This window comes from Oncorhynchus keta, chromosome 1, assembly GCF_023373465.1.
Source record: "Oncorhynchus keta strain PuntledgeMale-10-30-2019 chromosome 1, Oket_V2, whole genome shotgun sequence".
Lineage (NCBI taxonomy): Eukaryota > Metazoa > Chordata > Actinopteri > Salmoniformes > Salmonidae > Oncorhynchus > Oncorhynchus keta.
In genome coordinates this window covers 83,718,142-83,744,458 of record NC_068421.1, presented here as the reverse complement: position 1 = coordinate 83,744,458, position 26,317 = coordinate 83,718,142, and the positions used below count along the sequence as shown (strand labels likewise).

At 43.3% G+C, this 26,317-nt stretch overlaps 1 protein-coding gene across 1 annotated transcript in view; it reads left to right on the top strand.

The window, feature by feature from the left end:
- The first annotated feature begins 11,311 nt into the window (after positions 1 to 11,311).
- Positions 11,312 to 26,317, top strand: part of ror1 (receptor tyrosine kinase-like orphan receptor 1) — a 311,272-nt gene continuing 296,266 nt past the window's right edge. The window contains exon 1 of the mRNA XM_052462493.1: positions 11,312 to 11,881. Within this exon, the coding sequence (XP_052318453.1) occupies positions 11,776 to 11,881 (106 nt within the window). The 5' untranslated portion in view covers positions 11,312 to 11,775. The remainder of the gene's footprint in view (positions 11,882 to 26,317) is intronic.

Sequence of the window (26,317 nt, the reverse complement as noted above, 5' to 3'; positions counted from 1 at the left end):
TTGTCGCACTCATGTGTATTTATTTGGGAGATGTTAAATAAATATATATTTCAATATACATTTATTAGAATTTCTTAGGGAAGACACAAAAGCAGTATGAACAGTCAGTTTTGTTGTCTGTAGAATTCTACATTTAAGACAGACCCGAAGTCAGTGACCAATGTCAATCTCTCCCAGCATGCCTGATCTAGCCAATCAGCTGAGATCAGTGCTAGGATGTGATTATGGTGGTGAGATCAGTCAACCAGCTTGGGGACATACACAGTCAATTTTGATGCCAGAGGGCCTGGTTTGGGGCAATCCAACTATGGAAACACCGGAGTAGCATGTGTAGAGTTAAAACATTACTGTGCTAAGTGCTGCAGACACGCAGAGGTTAAACAAACAGCTCCTGACATCAGGTGGGTCTAAGCCTCTTAGGGCCTCTCTGAAGAAGATTATATTGACTTCTGGGCTGGAAGGTATCAGACAGACATTTCCCCCCTTACCATAATCTCTCTGATCTCATCCCCCTCTCCTATTCTTCTAAATGTTTGTTCTCTCTCATCTTCTCTCTACTTCCCACCATACATACCAGGCCAGGGGTGTCTATTTGAACTGATGAGAACTAACTCTGGTAGACCTAGACCATAACCCCTCAGCAGACAGTGTGTGAGAAAGCATTGAGGTAGCCAGAACTAGCCAGCCCTTCACTGGGCCAGGGGAGACGGGAATGGGTGGGTGGAGTGATATTAATGGTGATGGCCTCTTAGCGGAGACACTGTTCTGGATATGAACATGGCAAGTTATTCTATCCTCTGTCATCAAACAAGCCAAGAAGTGCAGGATGGATCAGAATGGGTTCTGTCCAGAGTCAATATGGGAGAAGTGGGGGAGGGAGTATTTCCAAAAGGTGAAGTCTTTCCAAAGACATTCCTGGGTTGCGTCCCAAATGACACCTTATGGGCCCTGGTCTAAAGTAGTGCACCACATAGGGAATAGGGTGCCATTTGGGGGACAGTCCTGATCCTGAAGAGGAATAGAAGACCAATTGAATCTACTCTTCCTGTTCTCTGCAGTGAAATGTACTTGATAATCAGAGAGTCACCATTATACTGAATGATGTGTAAGATGATCTTCTAGCCAGATGACAGAAAGCTAAGCAAGAGAGAGACTTCTCGTGAGGGACAATACAGTTCCAGAACTTCCAGCTAGTGCGGGACAATACAGTTCCAGAACTTCCAGCTAGTGAGGGACAATACAGTTCCAGAACTTCCAGCTAGTGAGGGACAATACAGTTCCAGAACTTCCAGCTAGTGAGGGAACAATACAGTTCCAGAACTTCCAGCTAGTGAGGGACAATACAGTTCCAGAACTTCCAGCTCTAAGAAGAGAAGAGATTGATGTATAGCATAAGAGAAAGGGAGAAACTTGTCCTCTTCCAACCTCATTTACTGGTTATGGATTGACGTCACCTTTTGTCATTATCCCGTCTCCTGAGTCCTGTGTCTAAATTGTCTCAAATTTAGTTAATTGTTGAGAAGCAGCAAAATCAGGTGCACCTAAGAAGAGCGATATCTCTCTCTCTCTCTCTCTCTCGACATGGGGAAAAGAAAATTGCTTTGGGGAGCACAAATAGACTTATTCCACCCATACCTGTCATGTATGTCAATGTCATTCATGTTGACGACTCAAATCCACTAAACCCTGGCCTTTATTTGTTGGGCATCTCTATAGCATAGAAGGGGTTCACCTTAACCCCACCCCCCAAAGGTACAGGCTGTGACGGGGGATATGTAACGACTCTAAATGGTTCCTCTTTGAGGTCCATCGGGGGATGAATAGTAGGGTGGACAGTTTGGTCCTGGACCTGCATTGTTGAGGCCCAGGCCTGTGATTCCGACACGGTGCGACACATAACGTCAACCCCTATTTCGGCCGTGCCGGTAATGGTTCCCAGGTTGTATTTAGATTGGCTGTCATTACGTCAGGTAATCACAATAAGGCTTACATTAAGCCGCTCTGGTCTGGAGCTATTAGATGGCTAAATGACTTTCTTTGTGGTTGGCAGGGCGACTGTGTTTTTATAGCGGTCCGTAGATTACTCTGCAGGAGGAACCGGTCCCTTGGAACATAGAATAACACCATCAGCTGACAAAGCCATCATTCTAAAATGCCTTAAATAAGTCCTGAAGTGGAGAAAACACAGAGTACAATAAAATCAAGTATAACTCAATGTTTCTTGTGGTTTTCTCTGAACCTCTCTCTCTTTATCCATTAAAGCGGCAATCTGCAGTTGAAACAATAACAAATGGAAATCCCGCCACTGTTTCGGTAAAAAGCTGAGAGATGGAGAAATGCAACCACTCAAATTCATAGAATTATGGATGCAAGGACTGACATGCCATTATATCAACATTTTCATTTAAGCATCTTTTGAGGCCATACAGAGTTTCTTTACAGTTACTTAGTTAATAAACATTTTAGTAAAACATGCTTATAAGCTTTTTCAAGATGTCCACCATTGTTCCTGTACCAAAGAAACTAAAGGTAACCTAACTAATTGTTTCTAAACATCATACCATGGATCATTTAGCTATAAAAAATATATATATAATTTAAAAAATATATAAAAAATATTGCAGTTGGCCTTTACTACAATAGGACAAAAAAACACATTAATAACACATTAATGCACGGGGGAAAAAGACAGTAAAGAAATGAATCATAAGAAATAATGTTTTGAAATGTCTGTCCTATATCTAGGAGATATATGAAAGTGCAGAAAATACTGTATATACAGTACCAGTCAAAAGTTTGGACACAGCTACTCATTCAATGTTTTCTCTTTAATTTTACTGTTCTACATTGGAGAATAATAGTGAAGACATCAAAACTATGAAATAACACATATGGAATCATGTATTAACTAAAAAAGTGTTAAACAAATCAACATTTATTTTATATTTTAGAATCTTCAAAGTAGCCACCCTTTGCCTTGATGACAGCTTTGCACACTCTTGAAATTCTCTTAACCAGCTTCACTTGAAATGCTTGAAGGAGTCTTGAAGGAGTTTCCACATATGCTGAGCACTTGTTGGCTGCTTTTCCTTCACTCTGCGGTCCATCTCATCCCAAACCATCTCAATTGGGTTGAGGTGGGTGATTATGGAGGCCAGGTCATCTGATGCAGCACTCCATCACTCTCCTTCTTGGTCAAATAGCCCTTACACCGCCTGGAGGTGTGTTGGGTCATTGTCCTGTTGAAAAACAAATAATAGTCTCACTAAGCGCAAATCAGATGGGATGGTGTATCACTGCAGAATGTTGTGGTAGCCATGCTGGTTAAGTGTGCCTTGAATTCTAAATAAATCACAGACAGTGTCAATTCAAATCAAAGTTTATTTGTCACGTGCGCCGAATACAGCAGGTGTAGTAGACCTTAGAGTGAATTGTTTACTTACAGGCTCTAACCAATAGTGCGGAGAAAAAAAAGTATGTGTGCGTGTGTGTGTGTGTGTGTGTGTGTGTGTGTGTGTGTGTGTGTAGGTAAGTAAAGAAATAAAACAACAGTAAAAAGACATTTGAGAAAAGAGTTGCAAGGCTATATACAGACACCTGTTCGTCAGGCTTATTGAGGTAGTATGTACATGTAGATATGGTTAAAGTGACTATGCATATATGATGAACAGAGAGTAGCAGTAGCGTGAAAAGAGGGGGTGGCGGGTGGTGGGACACAATGCAGATAGCCCGGTTAGCCAATGTGCGGGAGCACTGGTTGGTCGAGCCAATTGAAGTCGGTGTGACCAAACTTTTGACTGGTACTGTATATATGTTTTATTAGATTATATGTTGGGTTCTGATGGAGTGTAACAGCTGAACTAAGCTGATGAGGCATTTATAAGTTATATTCTTCAAAAATCAATGGATACATATGAACTTATAAGGCCAAAAATGGATGTACTGTAGCACCCTCGACTAACCTGTGCCCCCGCACATTGACTTTGTACCGGTTCCCCCTGTATATAGTCTCGTTATTGTTATTTTACTGCTACTCTTTAATTACTTGTTACTTTAATTTCTTATTGTTATGTGTATTTTATAAACCGCATTGTTGGTTAGGGGCTTGTCAGTAAGTATTTCTCTGTTGTATTCAGGACATGTGACTAATAACATTTGATTTGAACTGCATATTGTCCCCTATAAAGTATTTTTCACTCAAATAATTGTATGATGTCATGTATTATAATAATTTATAATTAGAAAATTAAACTAAAACATAATCTGCAGAAAATGAATTTTACATCTTATAAATCTGACTCAAATCTGTTTAGACCATTTTAAACTCATTTGCACTGTACAACTATTGTACTGTGAAACCTGTGGAACATTTCGAGGGCTGATGACATTAACAGGTCTTCCCTAAATAGCCAGTGTGTTTAAAACGTTGTTGATATAGATTTCACATCTCTTAGGCAGATGAGCTGGATAACTAAACGCTGTCAGGATTGTTGAGCTTTTATTCTCATCCTTTCCATACTGGTGTCATGTTGAACTGCGAGGAGATATACTGTCTCTCCAGGAATAGGGATTGCAGTACAGAACAGTTCTGTGTTGGTTGAGATAGGCCACAGAGGACCACCATGTTAATGACATTATTGAGACTGGTTTTAAGTCAGGTGAGGAATCCACACAATGATCTGTTAGGATATAAAACTGCTCAGAGGCTCAGCATAATGGATGTTTCTGACCGCACTGCAGATGCTGGATATTATGCATAGACCTATATATTTTGTATTTTTTCTCTTCTACTCTCTTCTTCTCTTCTTTCTTCTCCTCTCATTCTCCCTCTGGTCCTTGCTCAAGATTCTCTTGGAGAAACCACAGCATTGTGAGGCTTCTTGTCCTACTGCCAGAGAGTGCATTTCTGTGGTCCAGTCCAGAGCAAGAGAGTGATGTTTCTGTGGTCCAGTTTAGAGCAAGGGAGGGAAGTTTCTGTGGTCCAGTTTAGAGCGAGGGAGGGAAGTTTCTGTGGTCCAGTTTAGAGCAAGGGAGGGAAGTTTCTGTGGTCCAGTTTAGAGCAAGGGAGGGAAGTTTCTGTAGTCCAGTTTAGAGCAAGGGAGGGAAGTTTCTGTGGTCCAGTTTAGACCAAGAGAGTGATGTTTCTGTGGTCCAGTTTAGAGCAAGAGAGGGAGGATTCTGTGGTCCAGTTTAGAGTTAGAGAAGGTTTCTGTGGTCCAGTTTAGAGCAAGGGAGGGAAGTTTCTGTGGTCCAGTTTAGAGCGAGGGGGGGATGTTTCTGTGGTCCAGTTTAGAGCGAGGGGGGGAAGTTTCTGTGGTCCAGTTTAGAGCGAGGGGGGGAAGTTTCTGTGGTCCAGTTTAGAGCAAGGGAGGGAAGTTTCTGTGGTCCAGTTTAGAGCAAGGGAGGGAAGTTTCTGTGGTCCAGTTTAGAGCAAGGGAGGGAAGTTTCTGTGGTCCAGTTTAGAGCGAGGGGAGGATGTTTCTATGGTTCAGTTAAGAGGGATGTTTCTGTGGTCCAGTTTAGAGCAAGAGAGGGAGGTTTCTGTGGTCCAGTTTAGAGCGAGGGAGGGAAGTTTCTATGGTTCAGTTAAGAGGGATGTTTCTGTGGTCCAGTTTAGAGCAAGAGAGGGAGGTTTCTGTGGTCCAGTTTAGAGTTAGAGAAGGTTTCTGTGGTCCAGTTTAGAGCGAGAGAAGGTTTCTGTGGTCCAGTTTAGAGCAAGGGAGGGAGGTTTCTGTGGTCCAGTTTAGAGCAAGGGAGGGAGGTTTCTGTGGTCCAGTTTAGAGCAAGGGAGGGAGGTTTCTGTGGTCCAGTTTAGAGCAAGAGAGGGAGGTTTCTGTGGTCCAGTTTAGAGCGAGGGAGGGAAGTTTCTATGGTTCAGTTAAGAGGGATGTTTCTGTGGTCCAGTTTAGAGCAAGAGAGGGAGGTTTCTGTAGTCCAGTTTAGAGTTAGAGAAGGTTTCTGTGGTCCAGTTTAGAGCGAGAGAAGGGTTCTGTGGTCCAGTTTAGAGCAAGGGAGGGAGGTTTCTGTGGTCCAGTTTAGAGCAAGGGAGGGAGGTTTCTGTGGTCCAGTTCAGAGCGAGAGATGGATGTTTCTGTGGTCCAGTTTAGAGCGAGGGAGGGAAGTTTCTATGGTCCAGTTGAGAGGGAAGTTTCTGTGGTCCAGTTTAGAGTGAGAGAAGGTTTCTGTGGTCCAGTTTAGAGCGAGGGAGGGAAGTTTCTATGGTCCAGTTGAGAGGGAAGTTTCTGTGGTCCAGTTTAGAGCAAGGGAGGGAAGTTTCTATGGTCCAGTTGAGAGGGAAGTTTCTGTGGTCCAGTTTAGAGTGAGAGAAGGTTTCTGTGGTCCAGTTTAGAGTGAGAGAAGGTTTCTGTGGTCCAGTTTAGTGCAAGAGAGGGAGGCAGGGAAGGAGAGAGAGAGAAAAGAAAGGGAGCACATTTTCTGTACAAATATAACACAACATCAAATTAACATGTTTCCTCAGCTTACTCTCTGGCATAGGTCTCACATAGAACAGAAATGAATAGCCATTTGCTCTGAAGCAACAAGGCAAAACACTCTCCCTTTTCAAACTTCCACACTTTCCCCACCTTAAGAAGCAACATCTGGGAAAATGAACCGTGCCGGGTTTTCCGTTTATTTACTACGCAGGGCATGACAAATTATACCAGAGACGCACTTGTTTTACAAAGTAATAACTCTCAGACGTTGTTTATGTGACACAAACCTCAAAAGAAAAACAATCTGGTTAAGGTACCAACACAAATAATATGTGGGTGCAGTTCTCTTGTTCTATGTGTGTATCCTGAACATTTAGATCCGCTTTCCTGGACACAGATTAATCCTGGCCCTGCACTAAAATACATGCTGAATGGAAAAGTGCTTTTTAGTCCAGGACTAGGTTAAATCTGTGTCTGGGAAACCGGCTCATACGGCTTACATTGAACATTATCTACATTTTCTGGGCCAAGAGACGATACTATATGTTGTTTTCTATCAGTTACTTTACCAGGTTAAATTAGATTAAATCTAAGCTATCAACCGTAACCACTTAAGACAAACCAAACAAACACAGGAACATTATCCCTCTAATTGTAACCATCTTCATTTCCTTTCTCTTCCTGCTCATCCCCACATCCCCACATCCTGACCCTAAACCCCCTCCACCCCCTCTTACCCCCATGTCCCTAATGATCTGCAGTGTGGGCACTAGGGAGAAGGATAATACCGGCTGATCTTCTGACATTTTCACACCATCAAGCATGTTAGCCTGTCACTCAGAAACACAACTGTCATTGGAAGGCTGACAGATTGAGAAAATGCAAGCGAGGGACCACCCAGACACAGTGGACCTCCTCCTTCCTGCCTCCCTGCTCCTCCTCCCCTACAGCCCTCTTACATTGGAATGGAGGGAAGAGAAAAGTGTTTGTTATTCCTTTTTCTTTTGTTTCTTTGGTCCCGTGTGGCTTAGTTGGTGGAGCATGGTGCTTGCAATGCCAAGGTTGTGGGTTAGAAGCCCGTGGTGGACCAGTATGAAAAGAAAAACAATGACGCACTCACTAAGTTGCTATGGATAAGAGTGTCTCCTAAATGACTAAAATGTAAATGTCTCTAGAGTAACAGAGGGGTGCTGCATAATGCCTACCCCTCAGTCAAGATGCACTTACTTCATAGTGGGGTGGAGTAGGCCAGGGTACTACATAGTTGAGCTCTAAAGAGAGAGGGAGGGGGAGAGTGAGGTCACTTTTATTTTGTCTGCCATTAGTGATGATGTCACCTTATCAGTCCAAAATGAGGGTGGGGGCAGAAACTACAGTACATCTATTGCCAGTGACAGTAAGGAGCACAAAGTGCTAACACATTTCCAGTCAGACAGACGGTTGGACAAATACAGTGATTATAGTCATCTGAAGAGAAAGAGAGTAGATGGCAGCCAGGTTTGAGAGAGAAGGAGAGAGAATAATTTTCTTTTCATTTCCTTTCTGTTGAAGTTGCTTTGAGACAACATCATCAGAGGTCGTGTCAGCCTTTTAACAGAGACCTCAGTCATTCTGTGTGTGTGTGTGTGCCCGTGTGTACATCCATCCACAGAGAACCGGGACTCTTCAAAAGAGACCATAATCCAGACCTCCATCTCCCCTCCCATTAGAATTAGATGAGTTTTGCTGTGCATGGTTGCAATTTTAAGAGTCATATTTTAAAGATTCTCTCAGAGAGAAAAAACATACCTTTTCGTAGATTTTTCTGCTACTTAACCAACCCTGTAGTAATGGCTTACAAATGTTTAATATTAGATGTAATCATGGTGGAGAGAGGGAGTAGAGAGAGACATTCAACTTTTCTATTTTTTCTCCTTGTAGCTTCCCTGGCCCGGGATGTCTAATTCCAAGGAAAACAGCAGAAATCTTTGAGTTTATACAAAACTATCTTGTTACTTTATTACGATTTTCCTTAACCTTTGCATGTCTTTATTGTGTGTGTTTGCAATCAAACAGCTTTGGTAATATGGCTGGACTGAAGCAGTGCTTGAGGTGCCATTATTACATGATTCAGTTGTTTCTGATGCAGCTAACATGGATGATGTGCCCTTTCTCTTGAGACGTGTGTCAAATCAAATCACATTTTATTGGTCACATACACATATTTAGCAGATGTTATTGCGGGTGTAGTGAAATGCTTGTGGTTCTAGCTCCAAGAGTATCTAACAACTCACAACAATACAGACTAATCTAATAGTAAAATATATAAATATTAGATTGAGCAATGTCGGATTGGAATTGACCAAAATACAATAGAATAGAATATAGTATATACAGTACATATGAGATGAGTAAAGCAGTATGTAAACATGATTTAATCATTATTAAAGTGACTGGTGTTCCATTATTAAAGTAGCCAGTGATTCCAAGTCTATGTACATAGGGCAGCAGCCTCTAAGGTGGTCCTTCTGTGGCTCAGTTGGTAGAGCATGGCGCTTGTAACGCCAGGGTAGTGGGTTCGATTCCCGGGACCACCCATACGTAGAATGTATGCACACATGACTGTAAGTCGCTTTGGATAAAAGCGTCAGCTAAATGGCATATATTATTAAGGTGCAGGATTACGTAACCGAGTAGAAGCCGGCTAGTGATGGCTATTTAACAGTCTGATGGCCTTTAGATAGAAGCTGTTTTTCAGTCTCTCGATCCCAGCTTTGATGCGTGTGTGTGTGTGTGTGTGTGTGTGTGTGTGTGTGTGTGTGTGTGTGTGTGTGTGTGTGTGTGTGTGTGTGTGTGTGTGTGTGTGTGTGTGTGTGTGTGTGTGTGTGTGTGTGTGTGTGTGTGTACGATTGTTCTCCAGAAGATACACTGACAATCCCTATCTGTCTTACTCAATAACAGGAAGAAAAACACTATCAGATGCAGTTGGAGGAGTTGGATCAGATTATACAGACTGACAAATGTCCCAGCCAGCTAGTCAGCCGGCCAGTGCTGATGAGAAGTTGGGAAATGGGAAGTGAAATGGTGGACTTGTGAGTCATCATAGCCCTGTCACTTCAAACAGCAGAGCGCTCATAGCTTCCACTTCATGTCTCTGCCGCCAGATGGCCTAACGAGCAGGAGCAGGTCAGGATGTGGGACCCGGAGATGCTAAATTGCTACCATTCACTTTTCTCTCCCCCACAGGTACTAGAAAGACAACTTTGACACTGATAAAGTGTGTCTGATGGGTGAAGTGTGTATAGGTCAAATTAAACAGGGTGTAAAGTTCGGAGATGGTGATATGCTTTTATAAAAAGTTTGGAATTTATTATAATGTTGCTTTCAGTTAGTTGGAGGCCGAGATTGTGCAGGGTGTAGGTGTGTGTTGATATTGTATTGTAACCATATGTTCCCAGACCAACTGCCCCAACGCCCCCCTCTGTCGCTCTCTCTCTCTCTCTGTCGCTCTCTCTCTCTCTCTGTCTCTCTCTCTCTCTCTCTCTCTCTCTCTCTCTCTCTCTCTCTCTCTCTCTCTCTCTCTCTCTCTCTCTGTCTCTGTCTCTGTCTCTCTCTGTCTCTCTCGCTCTCTCTCTCTCTCTCTCTCTCTCTCTCTGTCTCTCTGTCTCTGTCTCTGTCTCTCTCTCTCTCTCTCTCTCTCTCTCTCTCTCTCTCTCTCTCTCTCTCTCTCTCTCTCTCTCTCTCTCTCTCTCTCTCTCTCTCTCTATCCCTCCCTATCCCTCTATCCTCCCTTCCTCTCTCTCATCTATCCTCTCTCTTCCCTTCTTTCCATCTCTTAATTTCTCCCTCTCTCCCTTCATTGCTCTTCAGTTCAATTCAATTACATTCAAAAGGCTTTAATGGCATGTGAATTATATGTTTACATTGCCAAAGCAAGTGAAATAGATAATAAATAAAAGTGAAATAAACAACAAAAAATGAACAGTAAACATTACACTCACACATGTTTCAAAAGAATAGAGACATTTCAAATATCATATTACGTCTTTGTACAGTGTTATAATCATGTGTAAACAGTTAAAGACTTAAATGTAAATGTAAATGTTAAAGTACAAAAGGAAAAATAAATAAACATAAATATGGGTTGTATTTACAATGGTGTTTGTTCATCACTGGTTGCCCTTTTTGTGTGGCAACAGGTCACAAATCTTTCCCCCTCTCTCTCCCTTAATCTCCCTTACCCTGTTCAGAAGAGCATGCATCACTTTCAAATTCATGACAATGAATGAGCTCTATCCTGTAAACTCTACATCAGTTGGCCCTGGATTGAGTGTGTGATGTCTCATTCCACATGTTACCAATTTCAACCTCTTGGCTGTGCTCCAACATTGTGTATGCTGGAATCATTTCTTTAACCCACATCAACCTGCTCATGTCTTTCTAGTGATACAAATATTTTTGCAATAATCTATTTTTCTGTAGTGAATTGGAACTGCTGATATTATTTACTAAAATGATGAATTGATTGATACACACTTTTGCATGACCTGAAGTAGGCTAGCCTACTTTTACTCCAGCTTTGTTACAGCAATTAGAATAACAAATACATTCATATTTTATTTGTCACACATACACATGGTTAGCAGATGTTAATGCGAGTGTAGCTTTGTTACAGCAATTAGAATAGGTTCTTATGTATGTCTGCTATGCTAGTATAGCCCACCCATATGGGAATTAATAAATTAACTTCAAACACCATAGATAGACCGCAATGCATCACGTTTTCCTTGGTGCGATCTGAACACTTTGGTTGCGCAAAGAACTGTGTATTTTCAACACAAGGTGGCGACACATCGAGCACTAATCAGAGCCAGATGGCTCGTGCGAGACGAGCCGCTCAGACAGACGTTTTGTGAGCGTGCGCTCAGAGCGGGAAAGAAGGCAGTGGGACTCCGGCGGTCAGAGAGAGGAGACAGGGAAAGAAGACAGTGAGACTCCGGCGGTCAGAGAGAGGAGACAGGGAAAGAAGACAGTGAGACTCCGGCGGTCAGAGAGAGGAGACAGGGCAAGAAGACAGTGGGACTCCGGCGGTCAGAGAGAGGAGACAGGGAAAGAAGACAGTGGGACTCCGGCGGTCAGAGAGAGGAGACAGGGAAAGAAGACAGTGGGACTCCGGCGGTCAGAGAGAGGAGACAGGAAAAGAGAGAGAACTTCGTGCGTTCTACTACACACAGTCACAGGATAAGGACGAGTGCGTAGACAGTTATTATAGACATTTTTGGGTGTCTTCTTTTTAAATCAACGTTTGCACGTGAGATTACGGTTGTAGTGGGTGTAAAGGAACTAGAAAAGCATCGGAGGAATGTATCCAGCTCGAGCAACAGTGACCCACCGTCCCCCGAGATGTCAGCTCCACATTATCCGAACCATCGTGCTACTCCTGGCTGTCCTAGAGATGACTGCGACACGTAAGAATGTGACTTTATTACACTGTTACAATGTCATATTATCTGAAACACACGCAAATTTGAATGCCATGCATTTTCATATTTGATGCCATTCGTATGGTGATACATAGGCTATTGGTCACTAGCCTATCGATTTATTCGATTGACGTGTCTATGCAAAATGTTTCCTTTCCTCATTTTATTTGTTTCCCCTCCCGTTAATAAAACAAAATTCAGATGGTTACATGGACATTCAATTCGTTGTTTTCTTGGACTTCGAAATAGGCTACTTGGTTCCACATACTATCTTCATTGATCAAGTATTGTTTACCGCCAAGTCGTTTATATTTTAAACAAAGCCAATTGAAACATTGATTTATAATCTCCAGTATATTGAAATACAAAAGGACTCTTCTTCTCCAGACATGATGAAGAGGATAACTATCTCAGTCCCAGCTGGAAGTCCATTTTGAGTGTCGATCCATTTGTGATTTAAAGCAAACTCAGCAATACAATGCTGACTGATGCTGAGAGTAATGAAGTTTTTCGAAAGGGAAGAAAATGTCTTTGTTGGAACAGACTCACTCCGTCAGAAATGTAAGGCTAACCACTGTAGTCAAATAACAAACAGTAGCCTAGCTAGACTTGTCGTGTGTCTAAAAGTATTGTCTTGCAACGTTGTCTTCTACAATCTCTATAGGCCTAGTACCTTGTCCTGCACACACTGGCAGTGAGGAAGTTAATTGATATATCATGTTGTTTACATTTCTGTCACAACAGTTGTGATTTCAGGGACATAAAGTGACTTTATAGCTAATAATATCCTTTCACTAAGTCATCACAAAGGCAAACAATCACTCTCCTCCCCACACTTAACCTGTGAAAGGTTATAAACATCCTGTGGCTTTATATAAGCTTTATAACAGCTGTCTAGCGGAGGCAGGTGCCCAGATGGTGTCAAGTAGTTTCCATTAGGGCCCGGAAATTGCCAGGGACCTCACAATATAATACTATCACGATACTTAGGTGCCGATGTATTGCGATTCTAACGATCCTCGTGATTCTGTATGTGTTGCTATTCAATACTGTGATTTTATTGTGATTTGATGTTGTTCACCATATGTCTGCTGCAGAGGGACAAGAGAGCCAGGACACTAAGAGTGTTGATCAGTCATGGAAATACAAGTGCTAAAAACAAATTGTCCCCCTATTTAAAAAGTGCAGTTACAGCCAACTAACGCAAAAATAATATTGCAATATTGTCAATATGATACATTGTTTCCCCTAGGATTTTTTTCCGCAGCGGTGGCAAAGTTATTGTGGGGTGTGGGGGCTCAGTGGGCATGTGGGCATGGCCAATGGCGTGAACAATTTTAGAGGCCCTCCTCTTGGCCACAGATTTAGCTGTTTTGAAGTTAATTTCCTGCAATTCTACACATGACACATGACATGGGGCTGAGAGAAAATGTGCAGTTTTAAAGCTAATTGTTCTTATGCTATCTGAGTGACTCATTTTAGATTGTCCCTGTCTGTTTAGTTTTTATTTTGGTGGTTGTTAGTTCTCAAAGATGATCTATGAAAGGTCAGGTTTTAGTAATTTTTAAAATTTAATTTAGTATTATTTTTACTCCCCAATTTCATAGTTTCCAATTGTTAGTAGTTACTGTCTTGTCTCATCGCTACAACTCCCGTACGGGCTCGGGAGAGACGAAGGTCGAAAGTCATGTGTCCTCCAAAACACAACCCAACCAAGCCGTACTGCTTCTTAACACAGCGAACATCCAATCCGGAAGCCAGCCGCACCAATGTGTCGGAGGAAACACTGTGCACCTAGTGACCTGATCAGCTTGCACTGTGCCCGGCCCAACAGGAGTCTCTAGTGCGCGATGAGACAAGGATATCCCTACCGGCCAAACCCTCCCTAACCTGGATGATGCTAGGCCAATTGTGTGTCGCCCAATGGACCTCCCGGTCGCGGCCGGCTGCGACAGAGCCTGGGCTCGAACCCAGAGTCTCTGGTGGCACAGCTAGCACTGCGATGCAGTGCCTTAGACCACTGCGCCACCCGGGAGGCCCCTGGTTTTAGTAATTTAAGTTTTCACTGAAAATGTTTTACTATCCCATTTTTTTATCATATTTTTTTTTTGGTGGAAGCAACGATTTAGCAGCGGCGGCCCGCCACTGTTAAATGAATATAGGGGAAACACTGCGATACGATGCAATATATCGTCAAAAATAATATCTGATATGTAACTATCGATTTTATTTCCCCATCACTAGTTTCCACAGTTTAAAAGTTTGGAAGAGACGTGCTGTCATTGGGCAATTTTGGTTTGACCTCTTGTGAATTGAATAGGATTTTAGTTTGTTACCCAGTTTGTCTATGTGTTATTAATTGCCTGCTAGAGGATGTGTCTAGGTTTGTTTGGATTACACCAGTCCTCCCTATTGGATTGGTATATTATTTACAAAGGTTGGAGGAGGCAGTAAGGCCATATTCTGACATGCCACTCTCTTAGACTAGTGTCAGGAGCCAGGAATGGTAATCCAAGACACATGACTGGATGAGTTATGTGTTCATCAAATAGGATTTTTTGATAGAACAGGAAAAGGGGGGATCAAACCCTCGTAACCATTTCATATCTCCACTTCTTCAGCAGACTGGAAAAGGGGAGTGGAAAGAAACACATTCTCAATCTGCCATGATACAGAGTCTCTTACATGTCATAACAGTCAGAGGGCTATCAATCATTTGGGTGGAACTGCCTCGGGTACAGATTTCAACAAGACAGAACTGTTGACACTAAAGGCACTTTGCCTCTGAAAAGCCCTGTCTGGACTGCAGTCTCTGTCTCTTGCAGGAGGCCTCCTGTCCTCTTCCTCAGCTCTGATAGCTGAGCTCTTAGCCCCCTCTTCTCTCTCTCCTCCTAATGCATGGTACTGTAACTCAGCCATCCATTGCTGTATCTTTAAAAGCCTTCTCAGACGTTCAGGAATGTGAAGGAACTATATGTGTGAAACAGATGTAATGGTTGTAGTGTATGTACATGTGTGTGTGTGTGTTTGGGGTGTGTGTGTGTGTATGTGTGTGTGTGCCTTCGCCTGCGTGTGTGTGTGTGTTTTGTGACAGTTTTGGTCCAGTGTGAAGCATCTGGAAAGATAATAAAGTCACACACCTTCTATGAATCAGTCCTCAGTCATAAATCATACACTTCTCAGCTGGTCCCTCGTTACTTTCAAACAACAGTGTGTAAAACATGTCATGCATTAGCAATTACCTACTTACCTTTTGTTATTCACATCATATGTTTGCCAAATTTATATGGCTGTATTGCTCAACATGCACCATGTTTTGAAGATGATGTCTTGTCTTGGCTAATTGTTTAAGTGGTGGTTACTTACAGTAATAGATGGCTATACAATTCTTACTCAGTTATTATTTCGTGCAGTGTTACATTAAACGGATGGTCAGATATGAGAAGCAGAAATATGAACTTGAATGCACTATCAGGCATCCATTTTTAATTTAATTTGTTTACCCTCCCCACTGGGAACTCACTGGTTGAATCAACGTTGTTTCTGCATAATTTCAATGAAATTACGTTGAACCAACGTGGAATAGATGTTGAATTGACGTCTGTGCCCAGTGGGTCTCCTCAAGTTGTGGTTGTTGTGTGTTTGGGTTTGTAGTGTAACAACTGGCAGCAGCAGTAGAGCTACTGATTACTTTCATTACTGACTTCCGCTTGTGTTTCCCAGCGCAATGATATCATTGAATCAAATCAAATTGTATTTGTCACATGCGCCAAAAACAACAGGTTTATAGATCTTACCGTGAAATGCTTACTTATAAGCCCTTAACCTACAATGCAGTTCAAGAAATAGAGTTAAGAAAATATTTACTAACTAAACTAAAGACTGTAAAGAAAATGAGATCACAAGTGTTTCCTATCGATCTTTGATAGCATACCAGTGGCACTATTATTCCCGTAGACTGGCAACCAGGTATGTTAGGCTACTACTGAAAATACTATCCAGTAGCCTAATTTAGTGAAGGAAAAAAACACAATTGTGGGTGGTTTTAATCCCAAATCTTTGTCAAATGTGGGTGGTTGTGCAAAATAACCCAGAGGTTTGTTTCTTAGATATTAGATTGTGATAAATAGGTTCTGTAAATTGCAATAGATTGCAGTTTTACTGTAAGTTATTCCTTCTTACAACCGCATGATATTTTCATCTTAAAGCCTTCTATGAAACAACCCCCACAGAAAGCTACGCCTAGTGTTTGTCTGGTTGGGAGTCTTGACTCTTGGGAGACTATGATTCATTGAGGCTAAACATTGTTCACTCTCATGTCATATCCTCATTTGGTCTCTGCTCTCTCTGGGCTAGAGAGAGGGTTTGATCAAGTTTCTCCCCTGCGATCTGAAGCCAAGCATGGAAACCCCTTTCCTGCAATTACTGTCTGACTGCACTGCACAGTGGAGGTGAGGGCATGGCAGAGAGAACATCTCCTCTGGATATCTATGGACTCAAAGAGTGGTTGGCTTTTTGCTGTAGATTAAGAAGCATCATCTTGGACATATTCTTTAGAGCTCGTAGTGGAGCTAAGGGCCTAACTTCCTTTACTTGTCTCAACAATTAGCCTAAATAATCAGTTCTTTGATAGAAGAACGAAACTCATTATTTAAGTAAAGTGTGCATCAATGCACCTCATGGGTTGTGTAGGCTATGCACTAATGTAGGTATTAAGAAATGCCTTGTAGTAATAAGAGATATACATTTTTACTTTTTAAATTACAATTTTCCTCGCTTAGTAGCATTTATCCAGGTTAAAACGTGGGGACCATGCTATATTTAATTTCACAGGAGTGGGAATGAAACATTACTTTTTAAATTCAGCTGTAAATGTGTCAGTGTAAATCTCTAAAACCTGTTTGCATTGCTTTCAGAACTTATGGTACCCCGTCGCATGCAGACTGGTAAATCTCTCACCGCCCACAATTAGGCCTTTGTACATTGCCACGCTGTCTTAGAGCTGATAAATACCCACTCTTAGCGGGCTTTTAAAAAATAAATAAATAAATGCTGATTATCAGTCAAGAGAGGATTGTGACAGGCAGTGTCACATTTCTCTCCATGAAGAAAGGCTTTAATTCAGAATTTCCCACAGCATCATATCCATCTTGGAACATTTCACTCATAAATGCTTCCCCAGAGCAGAGGAGAGGGGAGGAGTGATGAGAGGAGAGGAGAGGAGAGGAGAAAAGAGCAGAGGAGAGCAGAGGAGAAGAGAGGAGAGGAGAGAAGAAAAGAGCAGAGGAGAGCAGAAGAGAGGAGAGTGGAGGAGAGCAGAGCAGAGGAGAGGAGAGGAGAAAAGAGGAGAGGAGAGGAGAAAAGAGCAGAGCAGAGGAGAGGAGAGCAGAGGAGAGCAGAGGAGAGCAGAGGAGAGCGGAGGAGAGGAGAGGAGAGCGGAGGAGAGAAGAGAGGAAAAGAAAAGAGCAGAGGAGAGGAGAGCAGAGCAGAGCAGAGGAGAGCAGAGGAGAGCAGAGGAGAGGAGAGGAGAGGAGAGCAGAGGAGAGGAGAGGAGAGGAGAGGAGAGGAGAGGAGAGGAGAGAAGAGAGGAAAAGAAAAGAGCAGAGGAGAGGAGAGGAGAGCAGAGCAGAGCAGAGGAGAGCAGAGGAGAGGAGAGGAGAGGAGAGGAGAGCGGAGGGAGAGGAGAGGAGAGGAGAGGAGAGCAGAGGAGAGGAGAGAAGAGAGGAAAAGAAAAGAGCAGAGGAGAGGAGAGCAGAGCAGAGGAGAGCAGAGGAGAGGAGAGGAGAGGAGAGCGGAGGAGAGGAGAGAAGAGAGGAAAAGAAAAGAGCAGAGGAGAGGAGAGCAGAGCAGAGCAGAGGAGAGCAGAGCAGAGGAGAGGAGAGGAGAGGAGAGGAGAGCAGAGGAGAGCAGAGGAGAGCGGAGGAGAGGAGAGGAGAGCGGAGGAGAGGAGAGAAGAGAGGAAAAGAAAAGAGCAGAGGAGAGGAGAGCAGAGCAGAGCAGAGGAGAGGAGAGCAGAGCAGAGCAGAGGAGAGCAGAGGAGAGCAGAGGAGAGGAGAGGAGAGGAGAGCGGAGGAGAGCGGAGGAGAGCGGAGGAGAGGAGAGCAGAGGAGAGGAGAGCATAGGAGAGGAGAGGGGAGAGGAGAGGAGAGGAGAGGAGAGGAGAGGAGAGGAGAGGAGAGGGTGGAGAGCAGAGGAGAGGAGAGCATAGGAGAGTAGAGGGGAGAGGAGAGGAGAGGAGAGGAGAGGAGAGGAGAGGAGAGGAGAGGAGTGCAGAAGAGAGCAGTAGAGAGCAGAGGGGAGGAGAGGAGAGCATAGGAGAGGAGAGGAGAGGAGAAGGGGTAGAGAGAGAGAGAGAGGAGGAGATAGGAGAGGAGAGGAGAAGGGGCAGAGAGAGAGAGGAGGAGATAGGAGAGGAGAGGAGAAGGGGCAGAGAGAGAGAAGAGGAGATAGGAGAGGAGAGGAGAGCAAAGGAGAGGAGAGGAGAAAAGAGCGGAGGATAGCAAAGGAGAGGAGAGCAGAGGAGAGGAGAGCATAGGAGAGTAGAGGGGAGAGGAGAGGAGTGGAGAGCAGAGGAGTGGAGAGCAGAGGAGAGGAGAGCGGATGAGAGCAAAGGAGAGGAGAGGAGAAAAGAGGAGAGGAGTGCAAAAGAGAGCAGTAGAGAGCAGAGGGGAGGAGAGGAGAGGAGAGCAGAGGAGAGGAGAGGAAAGCAGAGTAGAGGGGAGAGGAGAAAAGAGGAGAGGAGCGCAGAAGAGAGCAGTAGAGAGCAGAGGGGAGGAGAGGAGAGCGGAGGAGAGGAGAGCGGAGGAGAGGAGAGCAGAGGAGGGTAGAGACAGAACAGATGAGAGCAGAGGAGGGTAGAGACAGAACAGAGAAGAGCAGAGGAGGTTAGAGACAGAACAGAGGAGAGCAGAGGAGGGTAGAGACAGAACAGAGGAGAGCAGAGGAGGGTAGAGACAGAACAGAGGAGAGCAGAGGAGGGTAGAGACAGAACAGATGAGAGCAGAGGAGGGTAGAGACAGAACAGAGAAGAGCAGAGGAGGGTAGAGACAGAACAGAGAAGAGCAGAGGAGGGTAGAGACAGAACAGAGGAGAGCAGAGGAGGGTAGAGACAGAACAGAGGAGAGCAGAGGAGGGTAGAGACAGAACAGATGAGAGCAGAGGAGGGTAGAGACAGAACAGAGAAGAGCAGAGGAGGGTAGAGACAGAACAGAGGAGAGCAGAGGAGGGTAGAGACAGAACAGAGGAGAGCAGAGGAGGGTAGAGACAGAACAGAGGAGAGCAGAGGAGGGTAGAGACAGAACAGAGGAGAGCAGAGGAGGTTAGAGACAGAACAGAGGAGAGCAGAGGAGGGTAGAGACAGAACAGAGGAGAGCAGAGGAGGGTAGAGACAGAACAGAGGAGAGCAGAGGAGGGTAGAGACAGAACAGAGGAGAGCAGAGGAGAGCCAGAGCAGAGGAGAGTAGAGAGCAGCGGTGTTGGTGACTGGTGATGGGGTTAATGTTGAACCACACATTGGCCTTGGCTGGCTGGCTGGCTGGCTCATATATCTGATAAACGGTCTGTCTGAGGAAAGGTAGCCAGGCCCCTCACTGCCACCCATGACATCAGGGCTTTGGATGGGGAAGCCTTGGCACTTGGCAGGCACCCGCTGCGCCACTCCTAGCCGTTAAACTAAAATCATACCAGGATCACTCTCCTTCTGTCTCACCCCCCGCCCCTCAATTCAATTTCAATTTAAGGGCTTTGTTGGCATGGGAAACATGTTAACATTGCCAAAGCAAGTTGAAGTGGATGATATACAAAAGTGAAATAAACATATAAAATGTACAGTGTAAACTCATAGAAGTTCCAAAAGAATAAAGAGAATAAAGCCTCTTTCTTTCTCTCCCACCCCCCTTTCTCTATCTCTCTCTCTCACTCTCTCTCTCTCTCTCTCTCTCTATATATATATATATATATATTTTAAATTATCTTTCTTCTTTCCAAACTCATCCCAGGATCACTCTCTTGCTGTCTCTATTTCTCTTTTCTTTCTCTTTCAAATCAATTCAAAGTTTATTTGACACGTGCGCCGAATACAGTGAAATTCTTACTTACAGGCTCTAACCAATATTGCAAAAAAGGTATTAGGTGAACAATAGGTAAGTAAAGAATAAAAAATAACAGTAAAAATACAGTGAAAAATAACAGTAGCGAGGCTATAACAGCAGCAAGGCTACATACAGACACCGGTTAGTTGGGCTGATTGAGGTAGTATGTACATGTAGATATGGTTAAAGTGACTATGCATATATAATGAACAGAGAGTATCTGTATGGTAAAAGAAGGGTTGGCGGGTGGTGGGACACAATGCAGATAGCCCGGTTAGCCAATGTGCGGGAACACTGGTTGGTCGGGCCAATTGAGCTAGTATGTACATGAATGTATAGTTAAAGTGACTATGCATATATGATATATGATAAACAGAGAGTAGCAGCAGCGTAAAAGAGGGGTTGGGGGGGGCACACAGTGCAAATAGTCCAGGTAGTCATTTTATTACCTGTTCAGGAGTCTTATGGCTTGGGGGTAAAAATTGTTGAGAAGCCTTTTTGTCCTAGACTTGGCACTCCGGTATCGCTTGCCATGCGGTAGTAGAGAGAACAGTCTATGACTGGGGTGGCTGGGGTCTTTGACAATTTTTAGGGCCTTCCTCTGACACCGCCTGGTGTAGAGGTCCTGGATGGCAGGCAGCTTAACACCAGTGATGTGCTGGGCCGTACTCACTACGCTCTGTAGTGCCTTGCGGTCGGAGGCCGAGCAATTGCCGTACCAGGCAGTGATGCAACCAGTCAGGATGCTCTCGATGTTGCAGCTGTAGAACCTTTTGAGGATCTCAGGACCCATGCCAAATCTTTTTCGTTTCCTGAGGGGGAATAGGCTTTGTCGTGTCCTCTTCATGAGTTTCTTGGTGTGTTTGGACCATTCTAGTTTGTTGGTGATGTGGGCACCAAGGAACTTGAAGCTCTCAATCTGCTCCACTACAGCCCAGTCGATGAGAATGGGGACGTGCTCGGTCCACAATCATCTCCTTAGTCTTGGTTACCCTGAGGGATAGGTTGTTATTCTGGCACCACCCGGCCAGGTCTCTGACCTCCTCCCTATAGGCTGTCTCGTCATTGTCGGTGATCAGGCCTACCACTGTTGTGTCTTCTGCAAACTTAATGATGGTGTTGGAGTCGTGCCTGGACCTGCAGTCGTGGGTGAACAGAGAGTACAGGAGGGGAATGAGCACGCACCCCTGGGGAGCTCCAGTGTTGAGGATCAGCGTGGCAGATATGTTGCTACCTACCCTCACCACGTGGGGGCGGCCCATCAGGAAGTCCAGGATCCAGTTGCAGAGGCAGGTCTTTAGTCCAAGGATCCTTAGCTTAGTGATGAGCTTTGAGGGTACTCTGATGTTGAACGCTGAGTTGTAGTCAATGAATAGCATTCTCACATAGGTGTTCCTTTTGTCCAGGTGGGAAAGGGCAGTGTAGAGTGCAATAGAGATTGCATCATCTGTAGATCTGTTTGAGCGGTATGCAAATTGGAGTGGGTCTAGGGTTTCTGGGATAATGGTGTTGATGTGAACCATTACCAGCCTTTCAATGCTCTTCATGGCTACGGACGTGAGTGCTACAAGTCTGTAGTCATTTAGGCAGGCTGCCTTCGTGTTCTTGGGCACAGGGACTATGGTGGTCCGCTACCGCTACATGTTGATAGAAATGAGGTAGAATTGATTTAAGTTTCCCTGCATTAAAGTCTCTGACCACTAGGAGCGCTGCCTTTGGGTGAGTGGTTTCCTGTTTGCTTATTTCCTTATACAGCTGACTGAGTGTGGTCTTAGTGCCAGCATCTGTCTGTGGTGGTCAATAAACAGCCACAAAAAGTATAGCTGAAAATTCCCTAGGCAAGTAGTGTGGCCTGCAATTTATCACAATATCCTCTACTTCAGGCGAGCAAAATCTGGAGAGTTCCTTAGATTTCGTGCACCAGCTGTTGTTTACAAATATGCACAGACCACCCCCGTCTTACTGGAGAGTGTGTTGTTCTATCCTCCCTGTGCAGCGTATATCCCACTAGCTGAATATCCATGTCGTCATTCAGCCACGATTCCGTGAAACATAGGATATTACAGTTTTTTATGTCCGTTGCTAGGATATTAGTGATCATACCTCGTCTAATTTATTGTCCAATGATTGCATTTTGGCAAGTAATATTGACTGCAACGGCAGCTTTCCCACTCGCCTTCGGCAGATCCTAACGAGGCATCCCGCTCGGTGTCCTTTGTGCCTGCATCTCTTCCACTTGCAAATAATTGGGATGTTGGCCTTGTCGGGTGTTTGGAGTATGTCCTGTGCGTCCTGCTTACTGAAGAAAAAACCTTTGTCTAATCCGAGGTGAGTGATCGCTGTCCTGATATCCAGAAGCTAAAAAAAACCCACATAATAGCACAATTGGTTGGGAGCACGGGAAACTGCTGCCATTTCTTCCGGTGCCATTTTGCCATCACTCCATCTTTCTCTTTTTGTCTTTAATTTCTGTCCCTCTCCTTCATGGTGTAGCAGCCCTACTGTACCTGACTCGTGTAGTACTGTACCTGACTCGTGTAGTACTGTACCTGACTCGTGTAGTACTGTACCTGACTCGTGTAGTACTGTATCTGACTCTTGTAGTGTTCAGTTTGGCCATGGATCCACGCTTGGCTGCTGTTATCTGAGTTGACTGACAGGCTGTTCTTGGCATGGCTGTGTGTGTTTACTCACTGAGTTCTGAGTGAGAGGAAAAAGGCAGAAAGGAATGGTTGTTCAGCGACAGCTTTGGGCTTTCCCAATCCAGCTTCTGTTCTGTTCTCTCCCCTACCTCAGACCTTCTGCTGGGGGCTGTGAAAACCACTGAACCATCAGTTTATTCCCATGAATTAGAAATGTGTTACAAGGCCTCACTTTATATTGATTAATAGCATATACTGTATCAAACCACAAAGGTTTCACACTATGGTAGAATCCTGTTTTTTAAGCATTTGTCATGATTCTGTGGTAATGTTCTCGATTTATGCTGAAAGGTCATGTTTATTTCCCTCTTGACAGCTCTTACTCTCTCTCTTTATTTCTGTTTTTCCCTTTGTCTTTCTCTTTATCTCGCTCTTTCTCCCCCCATCTCTCTCTCTCTCTCTCTCTCTCTCTCTCTCTCTCTCTCTCTCTCTCTCTCTCTCACACATGTTGAGTCGAGGTAGCACTCTCCTCTCTACAGGTGTTTCTGATGAGAATAGCGTCTGTCCAACTAACTTCCCATGAACACTCTGTGCTAAAACAGGCCAGATTGCAGGAAATGTAATTTTACGGGCGTCTAATGATTTGTTTTGGTTACGGAGCTATGTTAGGGCAACGTTTCCTTATTGACCATGTTTCCCTATTGCCACATTCTCTGAGAGCAGAGGGGGGGGACGTAGGGGTACGAGGGCAAAGTTGATTTGGAGGTACACTGTACTATACCTTTTTTGGTGCTTTTTTGTTCTATATAAAGCTAGTATCCTGACATGACAAAGTAGATTCAAGACTTAAAATGTGAAGCCGACTTTGCAGACTGTGTGTGTCTGAGTGTGTCTATGTCCCTGTGTGTGTCTCTCTCTCCTAGCCCTAGATGTATGGCTGTCTGGGTTCATTGCGAGGCTAGAGTCTAAACATGCATGACCCTGCTTGGCCTCCACATTAAGCTGTTTAGGAATTCTCCACCTCTATTCACCCCTGTTTGTTTAACATACAAAAGTGTGTTTAACTCTCCTTCTTTATTGGTTGGTAATTACTATCAGTAGCCATAGAAACTATAATCCCGTTGTAGTCTGAAGTCTAGGAATTCTCCTCTCTTTGAAGATTAGTTCTTTTAAAGAGGGTTAGGTCTAAGCCAGTGGTTGAACAAGCCGACTCTGGACACCGAATGCACCATGTACTTTATGCTTTTGCAGATCTATGAGACATTTATAACGGTATTGGGAAAGTCTAGGCCGTTCTTATCCCACTGTTCTGGAATGATAATTGATGCTTGGTCGATTTGTTTTGCTTCTGTGCATCAAAGGAGGGATGACCAATGTTGCGTCATGAGTAATCTGCCTCTGTCTTGGGACACTCTGCTGTAGACTCTTAACCCATCAAATGAGCATTGATTGGAAGAAGTCAGTTGAATATTTGGTTGTGAAACAAATATAGAGTATTAATTTACTGACTGAGTCCCTTTGGAAGAGAGGAAGGGAAGGGGAAAATTGTGGTAGGAGAGAACACAGGAGACCAGTGATAGCCGGGCAGTGGCACACATTTCAGAATATGTTTCAAATAAACGCCGGATCTAAATGAATTGTTTACGAGGTTACCATGAATTACCATGAATTGTTTACGAGGTTTAATGTTTGATTTGTTGCATTAAATAATTCAGTAATATGACTCAAAAAAAATATGGTAATCATCCATTTTTATTACAGGTTGACCGATTAATCGGCGTGGGCGATTAATTAGGTCTGATTTCAAGTTTTTATAACAAACGGTAATTAGCATTTTTGGATGCCGATTATGGCCGATTATGGCCGATTACATTGCACTCCACGAGTAGACTGCGTGGCAGGCTGACCACCTGTTATGCCAGTGCAGCATTGTGCCAAGGTAAGTTGCTAGCTAGCATTAAACTTATCTGATCAAAAACAATCAATTTTAACATAATCACTAGTTGATGATATTACTAGTTTAACTAGCTTGTCCTGCGTTGCAAATAATCAATGCGATGCCTGTTAATTTATCATCGAATCACAGCCTACTTCACCAAACGGTGGATGATTTAACAAGCGCATTCGTGAAAAAAGCACTGTCGTTGCACCAATGTACCTAACCATAAATATCAATGCCTTTCGTAAAATCAATACACAAGTATATATTTTTTTACCTGCATATTTCATTGAAAGAAATTAATGTTAGCAGGTAATATTAACTAGGGAAATTGTGTCACGTCTCTTGCGTTCTGTGCAAGCAGAGTCAGGGTATATTTAGCAGTTTGGGCCGCCTGGCTCGTATCGAACTGTGTGAAGACCATTTCTTCATGACAATTAATTTCCCAGAATTTTACATAATTATGACATAGCATTGAAGGTTGTGCAATGTAACAGCAATATTTAGACTTAGGGATGCCACCCGTTCGATAAAATACGGAACGGTTCCGTATTTCACTGAAAGAATAAACGTTTTGTTTTCTAAATGATAGTTTACGTATTTGACAATATTAATGACCTAAGGCTCGTATTTCTGTGTGTTTATTATATTAGAATTAAGTCTATGATTTGATATTTGATAGAGTAGTCTGACTGAGCGGTGGTAGGCAGCAGCAGGCTCTTAAGCATTCATTCAAACAGCACTTTCCTGCGTTTGCCATCAGCTCTTCGCGATGCTTGAAGCATTGAGCTGTTTATGACTTCAAGCCTATCAACTCCCGAGATTAGACTGGCAATATTATAGTGCCTATAAGAACATCCAGTAGTCAAAGGTATATGAAATACAAATGTTATAGAGAGAAATAGTCCTATAATTCATATAATAACTACAACCTAAAACTTCTTAACTGGGAATATTGAAGACTCATGTTAAAAGGAACCACCAGCTTTCATATGTTCTCCTGTTCTGAGCAAGGACCTTAAACGTTAGCTTTTTTACATGGCACATATTGCACTTTTACTTTCTTCTCCAACATTTTGTTTTTGCATTATTTAAACCAAATTGAACATGTTTCATTATTTATTTGAGACTAAATTGATTTTATTGATGTATTATATTAAGTTAAAATAAAAGTGTTCATTCATTATTGTTGTAATTTTCATTATTACAAAATATATATAAAAATTGTCTGATTAATCGGTATCTGCTTTTTTTGGTCCTCCAATAATCGTTATCGGCATCGAAAAATCACAATCGGTCGACCTCTAGTTTTTATCGCTAGTAAGAAACTGCTAGCCATTAGCTGCTAACGGCTAGCTACAGTAACTGGCAAGCACAAAACAGTCAACAACTTTGTGAGTACAGATCCCCAGAAATCAATCAATTGCCCTCGAAAGTAAGAACTGCCGAAAAAGCACAGTCAAAGATGATAATAATTATTCTGTCAAGAAAGTCCATTTTTTTTTCCTAAATAGTGGCATACTAAGACAAACGAAATGTAACACAGTGTATAAATGATAACACTTTACTGCAGGAAAAGATGACATTGATTAAAATGTTGGAAGTGAATGCTGGAGTTAAACAATTAACTATGCAAATGAGCAAAAGTTGTGTGTATTAAGGAAATAGACGCCTGGCTCAAATAGAAGCCTGTCTCTAATAAGCGCCTGTTGTGTTCAGGGATTTAAGCAATTAAACTCCCGGGCTATTA